This window comes from Zeugodacus cucurbitae, chromosome 4, assembly GCF_028554725.1.
Source record: "Zeugodacus cucurbitae isolate PBARC_wt_2022May chromosome 4, idZeuCucr1.2, whole genome shotgun sequence".
NCBI lineage: Eukaryota > Metazoa > Arthropoda > Insecta > Diptera > Tephritidae > Zeugodacus > Zeugodacus cucurbitae.
In genome coordinates this window covers 23,677,450-23,701,608 of record NC_071669.1, presented here as the reverse complement: position 1 = coordinate 23,701,608, position 24,159 = coordinate 23,677,450, and the positions used below count along the sequence as shown (strand labels likewise).

General features: G+C 35.4%; 1 protein-coding gene across 1 annotated transcript; it reads right to left on the bottom strand.

The window, feature by feature from the left end:
- Positions 1 to 17,018: 17,018 nt before the first annotated feature.
- Positions 17,019 to 17,735, bottom strand: LOC128921825 (uncharacterized). Its single transcript, XM_054230309.1, has 2 exons — positions 17,315 to 17,735; positions 17,019 to 17,241 (listed from the first exon to the last, which is right to left on the bottom strand). Exons 1-2 carry the CDS (start codon positions 17,681 to 17,683, stop codon positions 17,089 to 17,091), a joined length of 522 nt encoding a protein of 173 aa, XP_054086284.1. The 5' UTR covers positions 17,684 to 17,735; the 3' UTR covers positions 17,019 to 17,088.
- Positions 17,736 to 24,159: the final 6,424 nt, after the last annotated feature.

Genomic DNA, 24,159 nt, shown 5'->3' with positions numbered 1-24,159 from the left:
AAAAGGAATATTAGTTTGCTTTATTTAAGAAAAGGTTTCCAAAATCCAAATAAAAACTTGATGGAAAAATCGTACGTTCGCGACCGGTACTCAACCTCATAATCAAAAACCAATGGACAAATTTCAGCGTGCAATTAGTTAGGAGGAAGTTACTTTATTCCAATGTAATATAAATTAATCCTTTTAGAATATTATGTTCCATTTCGCTATTTTTGGCGTTTTTCTAGTTGCACCCAAAAGCAACTTCCATTATTCGTACGTTCGCGACCGCATGTTTGTCGCTAACATATTAAAAAATAAAAATCGAAAGATCCTACCTTTTGCACCAAAGAAAGACCTAGCAAAATGCTATCGAAACATAAAAAAAATAAGACAAATTTTTGTTTTCCTTGTTTTTTGAACTTTAAATGCGTGCGAACGTACGGTTCGCGACCGTTGGAAATGCTCATATCCTAATATTCCGCCTCGTGCTTAATAATGTCGTTAGGTCCATATAAAGGTTACATTATATACCGGAAAACAATTGTAGAAAGCACCAGAGATAAAAATAAAAACAAACCCCATATCAGGTTGGAAAAGTAGAGCGTAAAACACCTCCCTCACTTTAACAGTTGACTGGATATGGTGGATTTTACATCATATTGAACTTAAATGTTAAAGTAATAAAAAATATAATAATCTAGGTGGAGGATCACAAATAAAAATTGAATTCAATAAAAAAAGGGACACTGGTAATTTTAATAATTGGTTTACAATCTCTAGATTTGTATTGACGTTCTTTTGAAAATGTTAAAAACATTAATTAGTTGACAATTTACAAGTTGTTTTTTCGCTTTACTTTTTAATATTTAATTGATTTTTATATTATCGGAACATGTTGCACAGGGTATTATAGTTTTGTTCACATAACGATATTTTAATTCCTTGGCACCCTGACGAGGTTGCTTTCGAAGATGGTCAAAACCGAAAACATATAAAGTGTCATAACTAAGTCATAAATAAAGTCATGAAAGTAAAATTTGGTGCAAAGGATCGGGAGGGGCAGATTTGAATGTAATTTTTTTTAAGTGGGCGCCCCCAAATAAGGTTTTTGTATATATTTTGCAAACCAACAAAACTGTATAAACAAAACTTTCTGCAGTCGTTTCTTTTAGTCATTTTCTTATACAGTCCAATAATGAAAGAAATCGGATAATAACCACGCCCACCTACCATTCAAAGGTTAGGTTGACAATTACTAAAAGTGCGTTAACTCACTAATGAAAAAATGGGCAAAATCGGTTCACAAGCACGCCAACTTCCCATAAAACTCAACTTTGAATTCCTTCTGATTCCTTCACTGTATAATATATACATAAGGAACCGATAAAGATAACGGAATAAAACTTTACTCAAATGCTGTATATGATCTGTGGCTTCACTTATGGAATAATTTTCGTAATCGGACTATAACTTTTCCTAGGCCCCGGATATCTACATGTTGAACTTAGTGCCTTAAGGTAATTTTTCACCGAAAATATCGGCAAATCTTTCAGATATTTTAATTTTATTCAGAGGATTTTTTTCCTAATTGTGTGTCTCTGTTCCAATTATTAAAATCGGATCACAGCTTTCTTATATGTACCTAAATATGTGCGGGCTTTTATCTGTATATCGGTTAATATGTGAGATATCTTACATCAGCCCTCATATACCATATATAATGATTTTCGTTATTCTATTGCTCTTTATGCCAAATATATGGGCCAAATTGTGTGTTATCTTAATAAAATTACATCAATAAATTGCGAGAGTATAAAATGTTCGGTTGCACCCGAATGTTTAACCATTCATTTCATGCAATATTAATTGCTATACTATGTATAATTTTATTTTGTTGGCATAGCAACAACAACCATACCCATATTGATTTAAGAAACTCTTCAGTTGTAACTACAATATTATGATAATCAACAACCTAATAAAATAATGGTATGATTATATTGCATTGAAATTAAGACATTTTAAGTATAATAAACTTATAGAAATTACTTTTTTAAATAAACCTAAAAGGCAACTCCAAGGTTTTTAAAACTAAAAAATAATCAATACCAAACTGTGTTATGTATTCATAAAACATATTTTATTAAAACAAAAATTATATTTAGAAATTGCTCTACCCTAATGTGAAATACATTCAAACATATTTATCTGTCTAATTGCGCTTGCGCACACCAGTTTTGCATACGATGGCTGGTGACAGGTCGTGCTTTACCACGAAGACGTGCCGTGACGTCTAACAATTCCGCGGCGCGAGAAATGGATGAACTGGTATTGCGGGAAGCCGACTTTTATAGACCGAGTCATGATGAATTTGAATTGTAAATTAAATTTAAAATAAATCGAACAAAACAATCGCGACACTTGTATTTCTACCTGTACTACACACGATGCTTGAAGTTATGCCTGTGTAAAATTCTGCGCTTTTTATGTTTTGCCATGCAAATTGAGTGCTAAAAATAATAAAAAAATAAATAATAAAATATTTGACATAGGAACAAACAATTATAACAGGAATTTTAATTGAACAGAAAGCGAGTAAAAGTAATTATATTTTACGAGTACGAATTTAGTATGCACACTGGACCCGCGTGAATGGGAATAAGTGATTTGCAAGTATTATTTCATGCATTATACCTATAAAGGTTTAACGAATATTTAGATATTATATAAGTATATTTGCACTCAAAAAAATTATTTCAGGTATACCTCAGTGATGTGCACATAGTTTTGGACACTACATACGGGTACACATTTAAGAAATAATGGGCCAATTTGTATGATTTAATAATTAATAATTTGGGCTCATAAATAATCATTTCTTATAGCTATTTCACACAGGAGTTAATTGATCAGTTAATTATAGCAATCAGCTGAGGAAACTTACCAACTTCTTGTATGTGATTGGCGTTGCACCGTTTAGCCGGTTATAGCCGAAGCGACGATAGTGCGCCACCTCTCTCTCTCCTTCGCAGTTCGGCGCCAGTTGGAGATCCCAAGTGTAACCAGGTCGCTCTCCACCTGGTCCCTCCAACGGAGTGGAGGCCTTCCCCTTCCTCGGCTTCCTCCGGCGGGTACTGCATCGAACACTTTCGGGGCTGGAGTGTTTTCGTCCATTCGGACAACATGACCTAGCCAGCGTAGCTGCTGTCTTTTTATTCGCTGAACTATGTCAACGTCGTCGTATAACTCGTACAGCTCATCGTTCCATCGTCTGCGGTATTCGCCGTTGCCAATGTTCTGAGGACCATAAATCTTACGCAAAATTTTCCTCTCGAAAACTCCTAGTGTCGTCTCATCTGATGTTGACATCGTCCAAGCTTCTGCACCGTAAAGCAGGACGGGAATGATAAGCGACTTGTAGAGCTTGATTTTGGTTCGTCGAGAGAGGACTTTACTGTTCAATTGCCTACTCAGTCCAAAGTAGCACCTGTTGGCAAGAGTTATTCTGCGCTGGATTTCGAGGCTGACATTGTTCGTGTTGTTGATGCTGGTTCCCAGGTATACGAAATTATCTACGACCTCGAAGTTATGACTGTCAACAGTGACGTGGGAGCCAAGACGCGAATGCGCCGACTGTTTGTTTGATGACAGGAGATATTTCGTCTTGTCCTCATTCACCTCCAGACCCATTCGCTTCGCCTCCTTATCCATGCGGGAAAAAGCAGAACAAACGGCGCGGTTGTTGCTTCCGATGATATCAATATCATCGGCGTACGCCAGGAGCTGTACACTCTTGTAGAAGATTGTACCTTCTCGGTTTAGCTCAGCATCTCTTATAATTTTTTCCAGCATCAGGTTAAAGAAGTCGCACGATAGTGAGTCACCTTGTCTGAAACCTCGTTTGGTATCGAACGGCTCGGAGAGGTCCTTCCCAATCATGACGGAGCTTTTGGTGTTGCTCAACGTCAATTTACACAGCCGTATTAGTTTTGCGGGGATACCAAATGCAGACATCGCGGCGTAAAGGCAACTCCTTTTCGTGCTGTCGAAAGCAGCTTTAAAATCGACAAAAAGGTGGTGTGTGTCGATCCTCTTTTCACGGGTCTTCTCCAAGATTTGGCGCATGGTGAATATCTGGTCAGTTGTCGATTTTCCAGGTCTAAAGCCACACTGATAAGGTCCAATCAGTTCGTTGACGGTGGGCTTTAGTCTTTCACACAGTACGCTCGATAAAACCTTGTATGCGATATTTAGGAGGCTGATTCCACGGTAATTGGCGCAGATTGTGGGATCTCCCTTTTTATGGATTGGGCAGAGCACACTGAGATTCCAATCGTCAGGCATGCTTTCTTCCGACCATATTCTGCAAAGAAGCTGATGCATGCACCTTATCAGTTCTTCGCCGCCGTATTTGAATAGTTCTGCCGGCAATCTATCGGCCCCCGCTGCTTTGTTGTTCTTCAAGCGGGTAATTGCTATTAGAATTTCTTTATGGTCGGGTAATGGAACATCTGTTCCATCGTCATCGATTGGGGGATCGGGTTCGCCATCTCCTGGTGTTGTACTCTCACTGCCATTCAGCAGATCGGAGAAGTGTTCCCTCCATAATCCCAGTATGCCCTGGACATCGGTTACCAGATTACCACCTTGGTCTCTACATGAGGATGCTCCGGTCTTGAAACCTTCGTTAAGTCGCTTCATTTTTTCATAAAATTTTCGAGCATTCCCTCTGTCTGCCAGCTTCTCAAGCTCTTCGTACTCACGCATTTCGGCCTCTTTCTTTTTTTGTCTGCAGATGCGTCTCGCTTCCCTCTTCAGCTCTCGGTATCTATCCCATCCCGCACGTGTTGTGGTCGTTTGCAACGTTGCGAGGTAGGCAGTCTGTTTTCTCTCCGCTGCGAGACGGCACTCCTCATCGTACCAGCTTGTTTTTGTCGTTGCCGAAAACCAATTGTTTCGGCTGCAGCGGTACGCAGTGAGTTTGAGATGCCGTTCCACAGTTCCCTTATACCGAGATGCTGATGAGTGCTCTCAGAGAGCAGGAGTGCAAGTCGAGTAGAGTATTTCGTGGCTGTCTGTTGCGATTGCAGCTGATACAAATACTGATACAAATCAATTTATCAGTATTGTACTAAGTGGTTTTTTACTCGTTAAATTTAAAAAAATATGTAAACAGATGGCACCTCTGATAAATTGTTATTGAACTGAAGGTTTTATTAAATGTCTTCAGTTTTTTAATAATTTTTCATTTTTTTTCTCTCTAGCAAATAATTATAAATTAAATTTTTCAAATATGTGGCAACATTCTGAGTTTTTTTATTTCATATTACTCGTATATTACATCGAACAATTAAAAAATATAAATTTAAATTGGAAATAATTTGACGTTACTAAATAGTAATAAAATAGAGCTTTGGATAGTACTATTGATATCGGGATGATGAAGATATTATTGGTCTACCACTTTGATTCCGTCGTTTTTTTGTAAATTTAAGGCTTTATTGTATAAAAACGGTTACAAAAATGTTATTCAAAATATTGGCCGTCGTTAGCTACTACTTTTGACCATCTTTCTAGCAGCATGCGTATTCCGTGCAAATGTCGAAAATTCGCCTCAAAAAGTGACACTTTTTCAGTTGAGAATAAGTTTGGGATGCAAACAGATCTCTACAAACATTTTGTTGGGTTAATGTTGACACAAATGTCCAAGATCGATATAAAACGAAAAAATGGACCAGTGCTTGACCTAGAGACATCTATTGGAAAACGGCTAAAGCTAAGTTGTGAACCTAATAGATACAGTGATCCCCGCTTAAGTGTCCATATTATGAGGAATCCTTGTAACTTTTTTAAGTCCTTTTAATATTTTTTGCACTGAATGCGCTGAGCATTGTTAACGGGAAAACATATATGTATGTACATATTTTTGTAATGATTTTTTGTATTTTTGTTATTCATGTCTAACCTATGAGTGAAAACACCAAAATGATTTTATCTTTTAAGCAGTGAAATTTATCGCTTTAATTTTTTTCCAATTTTGCTTATGCTATTTGTCGCAAAACACGCGATCATCTGAAAAAGGCAAATATTTAACAACGACAAATGTATGGATACCCCTATATATTATATGGTTAGCTTCTAAATAGAGCTTCAATATTTAGTGTTGGCACCTTTAGCGTTAATTACAGCCAAAAGACTTTGAGACATGCTGTCTACCAAGTTCGGAAAAAGTTTGTTAGTAAGAGTATGTTTTCCAAGGAGTCCTTCAACCTATTTAGAATGCCTCATTTATTGGGACGACAAAAATATCGGTAAAGCTTATCATTCAAATATTGCTATAAATGCTTTATATGATTAAAGTCAGAGGTTTCGGCAGGCCATAGTAGGAGCTCAATCGATTTTTGAGCGAAACATTCTTTCTTAACCCGACTTGTATGTTTGGGCTCATTGTACTGCTGGTATATTAAGTTATCTTCTAAGTCCATTTTTTGTGCTGAGAGCTCCAAATTTTTATTCAGCATCAATATAGGGATTCTCTCGTCTCTTGCCACTTCGATTAATACCAGATTTGATAGACCATTTCCACCTCCGATGGTGAAATGTTACGTTACTTTGATTTGGTTATGTTATGTTACTTTGGGGACTCTCATGAAACTTTTGTCAAAATTTCCAAAAAAAAAATTAATTCAAATTTGTTTCAATTACTCCAAATTAGTATGTATAATACATATGTGCAATTTTCACGAGTTGGCAAACCATCTTCTCTGTACATTTACGCACCGGTACAGAAAACAAAAAATGTTGTTTATCAAGCTGCGTTACATTGAAAAAAAATAAATAAATGCACAATTTCAACACAATATAAATTCAACTTTTTTTCTTATCAAAACAAATAATTTCCGCAGGGCAACGACTTCGGGGTTAGCTAGTAAGAAATAAATGTGATTTTCATTCTAAACAATAAAAATGATTGGGGTATTTGAGAAAAAGTTTGGTAAGTACCTCGAGGCATTTAAGCGGAAATCCTTCCCCGCTTTAGAGCATTAAATTTTTAGCAGTGGCCCTTAAGCGGGGATTACTGTATTTATAAAATATATTTAATATAATATAACATTTTCGAAAGCAGTGGAAACAAATCCACTGTACTGACAGTCTCGTCCTTCGTTCTCTCTCCTCTTACGCTCTGCGGAGAACTGCTAAGCTTTATACCCACCTTTTAAACCGCCTCAGTTTACACTTCGGAAGCTTTTAAAGCTTTCGGCGACAAATGATTCATTGCACGCGACCAGCAATAGTCGGCGGTACTTTCACGCAAAAACCAAAGAGCAAGCAACAACAAAACAAAATAAAAACTTACTGGCAAGCAACCAAACAGCACTCAAGCTGAGTCGCGCCGTGCCAAACTACCTGTTACAGTGACAAATGAGTTGCATAAGTATTTGTGTGTATGTGAATACATGTATATTTTTTGTGTGCTTTTCCTGCCTTTTGCTGTTTTCGCCTTGTAACAGGTTGCCATTGTCCTTCGTCTAGCTCTGCTCTTTCTTCCACACGAATTAAGTAAGCGACGGCGGCGACACTTTTCGATATTCCGTAGTTGAATTATATACATATGTACATATGTGTGTTTGTTGTGAGTGTGTATGAGCGTTAAGTAGCTTCGACCACCTGGCCAAGTTGTAATGTGGCAGCGCCGTAAGGTTGACATTGAATGTTTACGTTTTTTTAGATTTGCGCGCTAGGAAGTATAATAACGGTATAAGCCACGGTAAAGTACAAATGAACAAAATGTTTGTGGCGGCGCGTTGGGGGATTTCATTTACTTGAAGTTGACACTGAGGAGCGGTTTCTTATATAATACATAAAACACACCTACATACCTTGATATACATACATATACGAGTATGTCTACATACATATAGAAAAATTCATACAGCCATATATGCGGTCGGGGAGGCCTTGAATTTTCCAAATATTCGTGTTTGAGTGCCACATTTCAGCTGACAAAAAGTGTTGTTGTTTTACCGCCGCACCTAACACCATATCAGTTTATCTGTGAAGTTTTTACCAGCGCAATGCTTCTTTAAATTGTTTTGTTCCGCTATTTACACTTTATCTTTGGAAAAAGGAGAACGCGAAAGGAAGCGAAATTCTCGTCCAATAAATTTTGCCGCGCTGACAGGATATCAAAACAATGTCATGCACTTCCGCAGTTTTTGTTATTCTCTCACAGCGGCACCTAAAACTGGTTGTGTCGCATTTTCCGCAATGAAGAAGCAGGGATTGAATTTGTCCTGTTTGGGCGCTTTATTTATTTATATACTCTCACAATTTGTATGCACTTAACGGTTGTTTGAAACAGTATCAAATAGTTGAGATATATAGCGGATAACAAATATAACTGCTTTAAAAAAATCTGAATCAATAATATAATTTGTCTGTGAATTCCAGTCGATCCGCTCAAGCTATGTGCGTGGTGTGTTCAAAAAACACGGGAATTGGAATATTTAAAATTTCACGAATGTAGAGTCCAATTCCAGCTAGCATAATACATTTGTTGTGGAGAAGGGTGTAATGCAATTGCATATACCAGTCTTAGAACTTTCAGAATCCCGTAAAATACTCAATGTGCTTATAAACTTGTGATATTACCTGTTACGAGGCGGTATAATCCGAAACTACGATAATGCCCAGCAATTAATCCTAAAATCGTAAAGTTAAGTGGGGCGATGATGTCTCTACAAATGAATGAAGTAAAGAATTAGGCTAGGTGAGTAGCAGTACCTTAATCGTCTCGCCCTCAATGTAAAGGCATTGACATCACACACTATGAAAATGAAATCAGATAATAATCACGCCTATAACATGGCACCGTCCGTCTAAAAATTGGACTATAACTTTCCAAGGCCTTAGAAATCGAACATGAGGATGTCAATGCTTGTGGCTAAGTTTTGACCTCAAATATAGGTAAATCCCTCAAATATTCTATAGTTATTCACAGGATATGTTTTCCTTATAATGAGCGAAATTTGATCAATACCTCTTCTAGATGTCATATACATATCTGCTATACAGATTTTCAAAATTCCGATGGACTTCATACCGTATATATCGGTTAATATCAGACATATCATAGCAAAATTAAGCGTATAGCCTTGGATATATTGTAGCTTGTTGTAAAAATCAGTTGAAATCGGTCCAGGAATTACCCAAGCCGCCATATACAATATATAACGATTTTCGCTATTTTATAGGACTTTTTGCTGAATATATAGGTTGAATTGTGTGTTTTATTAATAAAAAAAAATAAAATAAAATTGTAAGAGTATAAAACATTCGGTTACCAAAACTTAACCTTTCCTTACTTATTAGATCGCATGTACTTACTTACAAAGCCTTTCGCTTTCATCACATTGGGGGTTTCGAATCAACACTGTGGTCAAATATAACTTTAAACCATATTTACTTTCCGAAGTAACCGATATTTCCATCGTTCATCCCATGAAATATAACATTTGGTATATAAATATGTACGATAGGTGACGCTGGAGGTTTAATATATCTCTCGAAACTCAATGACACTAAAGTGATAATATTATAATTTCGATAACATAAGCGCCAATGGAGCGAAAAAAATGTTTCAAATGACAACAAACTGTCGACATCAATTATGATGAATTGATTTACAAGCAAAAAACTATCTAAACATTGTTGGGTAAAAACAATGAATAATGGCAGAATTATGAAATGACAAATATATTTGAAATTTAACTTAATTTAACTAAGCTATAACATATAATATTTTATGGTATTTCTCTAGAATTGGGGTTTGGTATGATTAATGATTCAGATAGATACATATTCTTCAATTGAAATGTTATTTCTAAATGTTTACGTCTTAATTTCTGATATAAAGTAATCCAAGTTCATTAATTACCATCCTTCCATAGACACTTAAACAAATACACAAATACTTTTTTTTAATTTCCACATACATACATACATAAATGTACAGTATTTTCTGATTGCTTTTTCTCCACAAACGTTTACCACATTGTCAATACTTTTGTTGTTGTTGTTGTTGTTACCGTTGTCACTTTTAAATTGTTAATCGATATTTCAGTTCATGGTCGAAGTCAATGTGAAGTCAAGTTCTTTGCTGTTTGTCGTACTTGTACGAGTATATGTATATCCTCGTCGACTGGTCGCGTTGTCCGTTACATGTCGTTTCATGGCCTGTCATCGCTGTTAGCTCTTCTCGCTGCTTAGCGGAATGCTATCAAAGACGCCAGCAAAGCGTGTAAACGGTAACAGCTACAACACCAACAACAAACAGTAGAAGGCGAAAAAGAAACTCATTGTAACGGTCATGTCGAGTGTCATTGGTGACCAGTACGATTTCCCAACATTGCCAGCGCCAGCGCCAGTGCCAATGCCACATTTATGGTATGTCCAACGCCATTGATAGTTGGGCCGGTGTAATGCCATAAATTGTGTTACACCTTCCTTTATAACGGTGCGGTAGAAAGTCGCTTGTCACGAAAATTAAATATCTCCCTGTCAAGGTGTGACAATAGTTGAGGTGATGCAGCTGACGGGCGGGGGCGGCAGCGTTGGTTGAAAGTGGCATTATTCTGTAATGTGTAAGGATGAAAAGTTTTAACGGGAAATTGAAATTTGAAATTTATGTTCGATCTTTCGTTCCGTTTAATTTATGAGTGTGTATGTCAAGTGTGTGCTTATATATTAGGTAAATGATTGTTGTAATTCATAATATTTTTATCTAATTATTAAGCATAACTAATATAATCATTTTGTAATTGAAATTTTGCTAAATAGTTTACAGCTTTGTAGTTTCAGGTTTAAAAACACAAAATCTTGTTTCAGATCACAAATTTCAACTAGATGCAGTCAAAGTTTCCTGGGATTTCATTCAAACGTTCTGAAGTTATTGGTCTCAAAGTGACGTTACCTTTGATATTTTTATTTAAAATGGTATAAAGTGAGTTTCGTGTTTAATAAAACAGTATTGCTTGTTGTGACGAATCTTATCTTAGTCAATTGGTTCGCTGAATATCGCCAAAGCGAAGTGGAAGTATATAGGAATATTTGAAGGATGAAGTGGTGGAAAAAGGAAACATTGTTTTAATGTCACAAATAAAGAAAAGTCATCACAACGCACCGGACAAGACTCTTATTTCAAAGATGACATTATACGAAACTCTTTGTTTTGAGAGAGCGCTGTCAGAATCCAAGTTATTTATAACATTTGTCAATGATGCCACTACAAAAAATTTGAATGACCATTTTTGAAATGAGTTTTGGGAATTTTACATTTTAGACATTATTTTTAAATGCTCTGTTCCCCAATAGGCCTATTTCATATATATACTACTTTAAATATACTATATACTAAGTATAAATAAGTAAGAAAATAAAAACACGACTTTCTATACATTCACGCAACAAAATATATTAATTTATTAACATAATATATATATTAAATACAAATATATGTGATCTATAACAAAGAATAGCAAAAAAAAGTAGTTTCACACAATTTAATATTATCAGTGTATTTCCTTAAAATTCTATTTCCCACTGTTTTTGTGAATACTTTTATCGGTATTACTACTGGCACCCCGCCTCTCCTGACATGAGCTGTCAAAAATTACTTCAACTCGCATTGCTACCAACTGAATATGAGAGATCAAGGAATTCGGTTGAGGAAAAATTAGAGAGTTTCGTATCATGTCATCTTTGCTGTTTTGACAAAGAGTTGCATTTGGAAACTTTCATTAAATGTTAATGCGAAGTATTTTCGTTTACATATCCATACAATTTGCTCACTTTAATAATAAAAACGAATAGTGTTAAATACTTTTTTATTAAAAATTTATTAATATTATTATTGTTCTTTTTCTCTAGATTAAAGCCATTTTGCTTAGTACATACATTTTTTTATTTATATAAAGGTGTCCAAAAATTTTTGAAATATTAAAGTAACACAAATGTTTGGTAATAACTCTATTTGATTGTCAAATATGTACTTTTAATAATAGGAAAAAATTATAAGAGCTGCAGCGCAGAATGACTCTTGCCAACAGGTGCTACTTTGGACTGAGTGGGCAATTGAACAGTAAAGTCCTCTCTCGATGAACCAAAATCAAACTCTACAAGACGCTTATCATTCCCGTCCTGCTTTATGGTGCAGAAGCTTGGACGATGTCAACATCAGATGAGACGACACTAGGAGTTTTCGAGAGGAAAATTTTGCGCAAGATTTATGGTCCTCAGAACATTGGCAACGGCGAATACCGCAGACGATGGAACGATGAGCTGTACGATTTATACGACGACATTGACATAGTTCAGCGAATAAAAACACAGCGGCTACGCTGGCTAGGTCATGTTGTCCAAATGGACGAAAACACTCCAGCCCTGAAAGTGTTCGATGCAGTACCCGCCGGAGGAAGCCGAGGAAGGGGAAGGCCTCCACTCCGTTGGAGGGGCCAGGTGGAGAGCGACCTGGTTACACTTGGGATCTCCAACTGGCGCCGAACTGTGAAGGAGAGAGTGAAGTGGCGCACTATCGTCGATTCGGCTATAACCGGTAAACGGTTGCAACGCCAATCACATACATACAATAATAGATATATATAATAAGCCTTAATTACGGCGAGTTAATAGTCTTCCATTTATAGAGTTAAAATAGTTAATATGTATATAGTTGTGATTGGTGGACCGTTATCTACATAATTATTAAGCATAACTGACATAGTAATTTTGTAATTGAAATATTACTATATTATTTACTGGTTCGTAGTTTTCACAAACAAAAATATTGTAATACTAGAATAAGATATACATACATTAAATTGCATTATAGTAAACGCTTCAATTTTATAGTACTGATAGTCGTTTCGACTATTATTGATCTCGTTTTTGCTTCTTACTGAATAGAATAACATGTCTTACTTATGAAAATAAAATGAAAATCGGACATAAGAAGTTTTTTTTTTGTATTTCAGCAGAAAACTAATAAGAGTATAATTTTTAACCACTTTTATATTATTTTATTCAAAACCTCTTTTTTAAAAGGGATTTTTTAATTCTGGTATTCAATACGACTAACATTGGTTAAAACAGTTATAAAATAGCGTTGGATATTCAGGGTTAAGTACAACAGAGTTATCATCGTAAACATAAATTCGTCCCTCAATATTGCCTTTTTCACTAGAGAGAAGTAGGATAGGGATGAGGTTGATAAAAATGCAGGGATACGTATATACAAATGGATGGATACAAATGAGAAGAACAAGTGGAAGTTGGTGTCTTTTCAGAAAAGTTAGACATCAAAATCGCCGACTTCCAGATCACTGTAGGTTTTTTATGCACAGATTACTGCAAACCTTACAAATAAATTTCGATAAAGAGGGAATATGTATGCCTTTGACGACTTGTAGATATGTAATTGACATTCCTAGCTTCCTCAAGAAGCAGACAAACGTGGCCTGAATGGAATAAGGGCCGCACATGCCGTTTATTGAAATTGAAGAGAAACAACGTAAGAACACTAGTGGGTGTTTTAAAATGGCACTGTCTGATTGGTAGATACGCCAGTAGACTGACTTTTGAAGAAGCTGCCAAGAAGTAGAATACCGTTAAACATCTTCTATGTCGCCTTTCACAGCAAAATAAAGACAAGGGTCGATTTTTTTGACGATCTCTCCGAAGTTGCTTACATAAAACTTGTTGAATGAAACTACTAATGTTCGATATGCTTTTTGTAGACATCGATTCAAGGTTTGATGCCTCATGGATTTCAAGTATTCTGTGAACATGCCGCTTTTTATACTCTCGCAACAAAAGTTGCTAAAGAGAGTATTATAGTTTTGTCCACATAACGGTTGTTTGTAAGTCCTAAAACTAAACGAGTTAGATATAGGGTTATATATACCAAAGTGATCAGGGTGACGAGTAAAGTTCAAATCCGGATGTCTGTCTGTCATCCGTCTGTCCGTCCGTGCAAGCTGTAACTTGAGTAAAAATTGAGATACCTTAATGAAACTTGGAACACGTATTCCATGGCACCATGAGAAGGTTAAGCTCGAAAATGATAAATGATGATAATAAAATTTGGAACATAGGATCGCATTAGGGAGAGGCACATTTGGATGTAATTTTTTTTTTAAGTGGGCGTGACGCTGCTCTCAAATAGGTTTTATGTATATATCTTGCAAACCAAAAAAACTATATAAACCAAACTTTCTGCAGTCGTTTCTTTTATACAGTCCAAAAATGAAAGAAATCGGATAATAACCACGTGGCGTCGCCCACTTATGGGTCAAAAACCATATCTCAAGAACTACTCGACCGATTTCAATGAAATTCGGTATCTAATATTTTCTTGACACCCTGATGACACTGGTGGAATATGGGCGAAATCGGTTCACAAATACGCCTACTTCCCATATAACTCAATTTTGAATTTCATCTGATTCCTTCACTTTGTTAGATATACATAAGGAACCAATGAAAATAGCGAAATAAAACTTTACACAATTAAATATTTGAGCTCTGACATCACTTGTGGAAAAATTGTCAAAATCGCACCATGACTTTTCAAGGCCCATGATATCAAACATGAAGAACGCAGTGCATAAGGGTAATTTTTCACCGAAAATATACGTAAATCTCTAAATAAATTGCGAGAGTATAAAATGTTCGGTTGCACCCGAACTTAGCCTTTCCTTACTTGTTTATGAATATAGATGTCTATGGGTACTTTATGCAGGATCAAATTAAGTTAGTCGTTAAATCTGATAACGTATAATCTGACAACAGAATAATGGCTCCACCAAAAATGTTTTGCATGTCACCTAAATCTTTTGAAGTCCTGTCCAGTATCCCCAGCGAACTGTTGTGAGCATTCGTCCCAAATTATCAATTTGCATACTTAAAGAATCTTCGAGATAACGCTATTTTTGGCGCTATGCCAGATGTATCCAACGCTAGGTTTACCTCATTTTGGCGTCGAATCTTTGCCAATAGCAATGAAATTAGTAGTAATACCACCTACTATCGTGAAAGTGAATTTCAGGTTTAACAAGTAAGGAAAGGCTAAGTTCGGGTGCAACCGAACATTTTATACTCTCGCAATTTATTGATGTAATTTTATAAAGATAACACAAGTCGACCCATATATTCTGATTAAAGTTCAATAGAATAACGAAAATCATCATAAATAGTATATGGGGACTGAGGTAATTCCTGAACCGTTTTCACCACCAAGATATAATATATTAAAGACTATACGCCCACCTAATTTTATATTATCTATAATTAGGTATATGGGACCTGGGGGAAGTTATGACCCGATTTTAACCACTTTTGGTACATAGATAAAATGTGATAAGAAAAAAATTCAGAGGGAATGAATTACATTAAAATATCTGAGAGATTTACCTATATTTTCGTTGAAAAATTATTCTTAGGCACCGATTTCTTCATGTTCGATATCAGGGGCCTTGAAAAGTCATGGGCCGATTTTGACAATTTTTTCACAAGTGATGCCACAGCTCAAATACAGTATTTGTGTAAAGTTTTATTCCGATATCTTAATTGGTTCTTAATGTATATATTATAAAGTGAACGAATCCGAAGAATTCAAAATTGAGTTATATAGGAAGTAGGCGTGGTTGTGAACCGATTTCACCCATATTCCACCCGTGTCATCAGGGTGTCAAGAAAGTGTTATATACCGAATTTCATTGAAATCGATAGAGTAGTTCTTGAGATATGATTTTTGACTCATAAGTGGGCGACGCCACGTGGTTATTATCCGATTTCTTTCATTTTTGTACTGTATAAAAGAAACGACTGCAGAAAGTTTGGTTTATATAGTTTTTTTGGTTTGCAAGATATATACATAAAACCTATTTGAGAGCAGCGTCACGCCCACTTAAAAAAAAAATTACATCCAAATGTGCCTCTCCCTAATGCGATCCTATGTTCCAAATTTTGTTTTTATATCTTCATTTATGGTTTAGTTATGACGCTGTATAAGTTTTCGGCTTCCGCCATTTTGTGGGCGTGGCAGTGGACCGATTTTGCCCATTTTCGAAAGCAACCTCCTCAGGGTGCCAAGGAATATGTGTTCCAAGTTTCATCTAGATATCTTAATTTTTAATCAAGTTATCGCTTGCACGGACAGACGGACAGGCAGACATGCGGATTTCAAATCTACTCGTCATACTGATCATTTATATATATATAACCCCATATCTAACTCTTTTATTTCTGGGTGACACAAACAACCGTTATGTGAACAAAACTATTATACTCTGTGCAACATGTTGCGAGAGTATAAAAAGTGTTGCCTAATGGGGCTTAGCAAACTCAATGTTTTGCACATGAGGATTGTGGTAATTCCTGAATCGATTTCACTCAAAGGTTAAGATATCTCACATATTAATCGATATATGTGGTATAAAGTCCACTTATAATAAGTCCGATTTCGAAAATTTTTCCGTAAGTGATGGCATACCTCCCATATTATTATAGGTGTGGTTGTGATTTTGCCCATTTTCGATAGGTAATATCAGAATATCAAAGAAATATTATATGTTCAATTTCATTGAAATTAGACCAGTAGTTTTTGACCCATAAGAGGGCGAAGCTACACCCATTTTACATTTTCCATTAAAAACAAAAATCTGAGTACAGCTTCTTTCCGTTATCTTTTCCGTAAAATTTTTTTGTATTTTTTTTTTCAAATATGCCCCGTTAAAGCCCATTTTCAATTGCAACCCTCCCACAGTTCCAAGGGATATGTAAACTTTACTTTACTTGCTTTTTTAATTAAACAATTATAAAAGTGAGGATTTGCTAAGAGAGGTTGTGTTTCAGTGAAAAACTATTGACCAATATAAACTGTAAAACATAAGGCACACTCCGTATCAGTACAATAAGCAACAATTAGAAACAAGTGTTTATGATCGATAGTGGCAAAATTTTGACGAAATTTTTTTATTAATCAAATTAATCTTTATACAGTTCTCGTGATATGGGCTTAATCTTATTTGAAGATCATTTCAATTAAGGCTATTTCTCCGCGATTTGTACATAAAACTTAATTGTTGCTTTATAGTCGTTGTATGCCGCAAAGGAAATTTTAAGCAGGTAATCACCCGTCGGCACAGGAAGTAATTTCAAGTGTTCAGTTTTCAAAATCATATCCTTGACAATGATGTCATGCTGAAATTTATATTTATTACCAGAAATACTATTTGAATAATTCGGTTAATAACCTTTTTAACACGGTACTTACGTCATATGGACAAGTGTGATTAATGTTCGAATAGTTCTCCACGATATCCATTACCAATTTGACAACAGGAAAACGCTTTTTATTTTTTAGAAATCCACAAAAGTCCGCGGTCGTATTATACATGAAAGGATGATAGCCATTCGCCCTTTTATAAACATCCAGATTAACGGTGATATTATTTATTGGCACTTGGAAAAGCTGAGCATGTAAGGAAAGCGCGACAGTGTTGCGGGACAAAGCTTTAAGCTGGCATTGTCGGAAATTTACAAAGGGTTTGTCGTTGACAACACACTGCAAATTTGTAAATTTTATATATGCGCTAATCACTGACAGTTGAATGAGAAGAATAAAAAGTGTTAGAATTCCCATTTTGATCACAACGCACTGAACGAGACACTGTTTTGACCAAGAGTTGCGTTTGCAAACTTTCATTAATAGTTTATATGAAGCATACTCGTTTATATATTCATACAGTTTCCTCTCTTTAATTATGAAAAACGAATAGCGTTAGGTTAACTAATTTTTTTTGAGATTAGAAAGTCATAATTAAATCATTATCTTTCTCTTCCCTTACATTAAAGCCATTTGGCTTAGTATTTAATTTTCTGTATTTATATAAAAGTGTAGAAAAATATTTCAAATATTAAATATTACAAATGTTTAGTATTAATTAAGCGGCGTTAACTGTACTTTTTACTTACACACCCCTTTAATTATTACAACTGATTGTCAAATATGTAGTTTTAATAATAGATATATATAATAAGCCATAATTGCGGTGAGTTAATCATCTCCCATTTATAGAGTTATTATAGTTACTATATAGTTGTGATTGGTGAGCCGTTATCTACATAATTATTAAGCATAACTGACATAATTATTTTGTAATTGAAATATCCCTATATTATTTACCGGTTTGTAGTTTTTGGTACAAAAACAAAATAAACAATTCACAAACAAAAATATTCTAATATAAATTGAATAATGTCAAAGTTTCAAACCAAACTTCCAAGGTTTGGGTTTCAAAATTACGCTACCTCTGGCTCTTCTTTTGCCGTTGAAAAAAATAAATTTCGAGTTTTTGTTAAAGATCATAAAGATTAGATGAATATCAGATAACAATGAGGGATCCCAGTATATTCTAATTCTGTCATTACTTCATCCTGAACAGGTCACAAGATGCAGTAAAGCCAGGAAAATATCTGAAAATTAATAAAATCGAAACCAAATCGATCTCCACATGATCTTTCCAACGGAGTGAAAGTCTGCCTCTTCTTCTGCTTCCACCAGCGGGTACAGCATCGAACACTTTCAAAGCTGGAGTGCTTTCGTACATTCGGAAAACATGACCTAGCCAGAGTAGGTGCTGTCTTTTTATTCGCTGAACTATGACAATGTTGTCGTATAGCTCATCGTTCCATCGTCCGCGGTACTCGCCGTTCCCAATGTCCAAAGGACCATAAATCTTCCGCAAAACCTTTCTCTCGAAATCTCCTAGTGCCGTCTCATTGGTAGTATTAGTATTTTTATATTCTCGCAACAAAAGTTGCTAAGAGAGTATTATAGTTTTGTTCACATAATGGTTGTTTGTAAGTCATAAAACTAAACGAGTTAGATATAGGGCTATATATATCAAAATGATCAGGATGACGAGACGAGTTGAAATCCGGATGTCTGTCTGTCCGTCCGTCCGTCCGTCTGTCCGTGCAACGGATAACTTGAGTACAGATTGAGATATCTTAACGAAACTTGGAACACGTATTCCTTGGCACCCTGAGGAGGTTGGGCAAAATCGGACCATTGCCACGCCCACAAAATGGCGAAAACCAAAAACTTTTAAAGTGTTATAACTAAGCCATAAATGAAGATATAAAATTAAAATTTGGAATAAAGGATCGCACTAGAAGGGGGCATATTTGGATGTAATTTTTTTAGGGAAGTGGGCGTGGCCCCGCCCATAAATCGGTTATTTGTATATATCTCGCAAACCAATAAAGCTATATAAACCAAACTTGAAATCGGATAATAATCACGCCCACCTCCCATACAAAGGTTAGGTTGAAAATTACTAAAAATGGGTTAACCAGCTAGCCAAAAACGTCAGAAACACTAAATTTCACAGAAATAATAGCAGAAGGAAGCTGCATTCAGATTTTTTTACAAAATGAAAAATGGGCATGGCATCGCCCACTTATGGGTCAGAAACCATATCTCAGGAACTACTCGACCGATTCGAATGAAATTCGGTATATAATATTTTCTTGACACCCTGATGACACGTGTGGAAAATGGGCCAAATCGGTTCACAATCACGACTACTTCCAATGTAACTCAATTTTGAATTCCATCTGATTCCTTCACTTTATAATATATACATAAGGAAGCAATGAAGACAGCGGAATAAAACTTTACACAAATAGTGCATATCATCTCTAGCTTCACTTGTGAAAAAATTGTCGAAAATGGACTATAACTTTTCAAAGACCCAGATATCGAACATGTTGAACTCAGCGCCTAAGGGTAAATTTTAAACGAAAATACGGGCAAAACTCTCTGATAATTTAAAGTAATTCAGAGGAAATTGTTTTCTTCTAATAGTGTGTCTCTGTTCCAAAAATTATTAAAATCAGGTCATAACATCTCCTAGCTCCCATATACTTAATTATAGTTTTTTTTTAAATACGGTGGGCTTTATTCCGCATATATGTATCAGCCTTCATTTACTATATATGCTGCTTTTCGTTATTCTATTAAACTTTATGACAAACTAGCAGACCCGGCCACACGTTTTTGTGGCTAAGGTATACATTAAATTAAATTGGTCCAATCTTGGCTTCGGCGACGATAATGATTACTCGAGGTTGATTTATGTTACGCAGCATGGTTACAACTCACACTACTTTTAATTGCAAAGCGAGTGTGATAGTGCAGGCAATTTTAAATAGTTTGGGATAATTGACTACGTCATCCTGGTTTGTAGCTGTGTCAACTCTCCTGGACCGAAATTCTAAATTGTCGCATTAAGATCATCGATATCTTTGTTTTTTACCACCAATATAGGTCATTCAATCAGTCATTTATGGTTATCATATTGAGGTTTCATGTCAGGAAAACTTCTCTTTCGAGTCAATGAAGTGACAGAAATCTGTTAGAAATGCTATTAATCCATCGAGGTGTCAACTGCCAACTGCTTCTACAATGGCAATTTGATATTGTTGCAAAAACACTCATATGTTAGTTGTTAATTGGCGTTTCTTTATGTGTCACCACAAATTAAATGATTTTAGGCATGCGATTAGCCCGTCAGTAACAGTTGATCCAGGAATAATTGGAAGAGTCTGGCGTAAATCACCTGCTAACAGAATCCTGGCTCCGCCAAAAACGTTCATCGACAATCGAGATCTTTTAAAGTCCTGTGCAGTACCTCCAGCGACTTCTTGAATATTTCGAAAATCTTCGTTAAAGCGCTATTTTTGGCGATTTTGCCGACTGGTGTTTCGTTCATTTGCAATTTAGGAGTAATTTCAAGGCCGAATGTGCCGTTTGTTTGCCTACTAACAGGAGCCAAGTTACCCCTATTCCCGTTAATCTTGGTGGTGAAAATGAGTGAAATTGGTTCTGGAATTAATTCATCCCTCAGATACTATATATGATGATTTTCTATTGGACTTTATGCCGAATATATAGGTCAAATTGTGTGTTATCTTAATAAAATTACATCAATAAATTGCGAGAGTATAAAATATTCGGTTGGACGTGAACTTAGCCTTTCCTTATTTTTTACAAATTGTTTTGGGCTATCGACGCAACCTTATACAATTGAACAATAACAAAAATATTTTAACAAAGCAATAATGACAACCTTCAAAATATTACTTTTTTGTTTTCTCTTTTTATATTTTTCTTGTCAACTCGAATAAAATTCTCTTATTATTATCTTCCTCGCAAATTTTTTCATATTTACTCACTTTCTAATCTTTTTTTGGCCTTCCACGAATATTTCAAGACTAAAATTAGCCAGATCGGTTTGGCCGTTCTCGTTTTTTTGGGGCACAAACGAACAGCAATTCATTTTTGTATTATATTACACAAGTTTACAAATTCAGGTCAACTTTTGGATCTGAGCAGATAAGAACGATTCTTAACTATATTTGATATGCTGAATTCGAATATGCATTTAGTTTTTTAAGATTGATTCTAGTTTCCGAGTTCTCGCATGATACCACCATTGTGCTGTTACAAGCACAGTTTGCAAGCACAGTAATTAAATACCGATTGAGGAAAATTCTCCCAATCTTAGTAATCACAAGTTACTGTATACAGAAACAAAAATCAGACACTTAGACCGTTCTTCAAAAGAGAAGACAACATAAGTTTCTGTAACGATATTAATGGTTTATTTAATGAAATGAATACACCGTACGATCGAAACGAATGGCGTTTATTCATTGATGGTTCCAAATACAGCCTAAAAGCTGCTCTTCTCCACAATGGAAATAAAAAACCATCTATTCCCATTGCTCATGCAGTACAAACGAAGGAATGCTACGAAACAATGCGGAAAATCCTGTGCTTCATCAAATACAATGATCATAAATGGAAAATATGTGGCGATCTAAAGGTTTAAACATTGATTCCAATTAAATCGAAAACACCTATTTTTTATATTATTTCAATTGGTATCTTAACTGGGATGCAATCTGGATTCACCAAATTTGCTAGTTGCTTTTTATGCTTGTGGTATAGCCGCGCAGCTGAACATCATTATGTGAGAAAAGAATGGCAAAGTCGTACTCAATATGAGCCTGGACAGCAAAACGTCTCCGCTAAACCACTTGTAAATCCACAAGACATTTCCCTGCCACCTCTTCTCATTAAACTAGGCCTTATAAAGAACTTCATCAAAGCATTAAACCGTGAAGGATCGGCTTTTCAGTATTTAGTTAAGTTGTTTCCTAAATTGCCATATGCAAAAATCAAAGAAGGAATATTTGTCGGACCTGATATTAGAAAATTAATGGCTGATAAAAAATTTACAAAATGTTTATCGTCCGATGAAGCAGCCGCATGGGCATCTTTTAAAAATATCGTTCACCACTTTCTTGTAATCACAAATCCCCTAATTTTAAGGAAATTATTGGCGATATGTTGCAAAATTATCGAAAGATTGGAGCTAGAATGTCTCTAAAGATCCATTTTCTGCATTCCCATCTCGATTTTCTTCCCGAAAACTTGGGTGATACGAGCGACGAACAAGGAGAGCGGCTACACCAAGATCTAGCCAACATTGAAAGAAAATACCAAGGATTTTCGGATGAAGGCATGATGAGCGACTCTAATACGTGAAACAGATACTAAACAATACAAAAGGCAAAGTTCCACCAATCTTCATTTCGATATGTTACTTTTAAGTTAATAAAATGAATATTATTTGACAAAAATCATAAAAAATTAAATTCTTGATTATTTCAAAAACTAGAATCAATCTTAAAAAACGAAATGAAGATTCGGATTCAGTGTCATCAATTGTCATAGAAACCACTTTTGGTTTCCCAGATCCAAAACCGTGTATACTTGTGTTATTATCAAGCGACATTTTTTTTTAATTCCGCACAGGACCATTCACTAGGGAATCGACCGCGCCAGTGATCTTAACCCCCCTCCCGTACCTCTGTGCCTGAGTGACGACAACAACTCTACAACGCATAGTTAGCCGCTGAGCGGCTTTTCAAAATTTTTAACTCGTGAGATCTTTTGAATGGAATGTCAGAATCTAATAATTCAAAAAGTTATATAAAGGTTTTGAAGCGATCTTAAATAATAAATCATTTATTTCGATAAGGATTAATACTAAGGTATAAATAAAGAGCCTTTTCAAGTAGTGGTATTTTGATTAATTTTTTTATATAAAATCGCTTATTGTGACAAAACTATAATAGTTAGAGATATGATGTCGCGAAGTTTTTTGTAGATAATGATAAATTCTACAAAATTGAAGTACATCACTAATAACGTAATAATGCGTTAAGCCTCCGAAAAGCATCCAGTATTTATGGAATTCCTAAATCCACCACTCAAGATCGTCTTAACGGAAAAGGCCTGAGGTTTCTTTCAAATTTGGTCCCCAATTATATTGAAGACATCATTGTTTCCTGAATATTGAAATGGTGCAAATGTGGTTTTCCTCTTTTAAAAGGGGAGGTAGGCAGGGGTAGAAAACCTCCGTTTATAGATGGAAGGTCGGGGCAGAAGTGGTTTATGTTATTCTCAAAACGTATTTCTGCGTTGTCAATGAGAGTAGCTGAATCCACTCATAAGAACATATCTGCAAAAAAGTGAATTCCTGAAGAGTACTAAAAACAGTACATTTTTATAACGCCCCGATGGTTATCTTCCCCTACTTAAGATCACCAACAGATAAAGTAAACAGCATGCCAAATAGCTGGTTTCTAGGGCGTACTTAAAGTGGATGGATGAAAAGGGAAGAATTCTATGGATATGTAGCGAATAAATGGTAAAGTGAACAAAATATGAAAAAAACCTGGCGATGTTAAGCATTTAAGCCCGTGAAAGCATTCTGGAAACATATAGAGAATGGCAAAGTAAACATTTAGAAAAAGTTTGTTTGAAATTACTTGAAAAAGTACTATGAAAGGAGATCATTTTGGTATATCTCATTCGTTATAGGAACAAAACTATAATACTTTCTGTGCAACATGTTGCGAGAGTATCAAAAAAATTATAATAAGCTTTAATTACGTCAAGTTAATAGCATTCCATTTAAAGGTTTATAATTTTCTATATATTTGCAATTATTAGAACGTTATCTACGTAATGATTTAATA

Excerpts from the sequence above, each read along its gene's own strand:
- LOC128921825 (XM_054230309.1), bottom strand. The coding sequence starts at position 17,683 with ATGGGAATTCTAACACTTTTTATTCTTCTCATTCAACTGTCAGTGATT. Across the intron at positions 17,242-17,314 it reads ATCACACTTGTCCATATGAC|CATGACATCATTGTCAAGGA; the intron begins GTAAGTACCGTG and ends TATAAATTTCAG.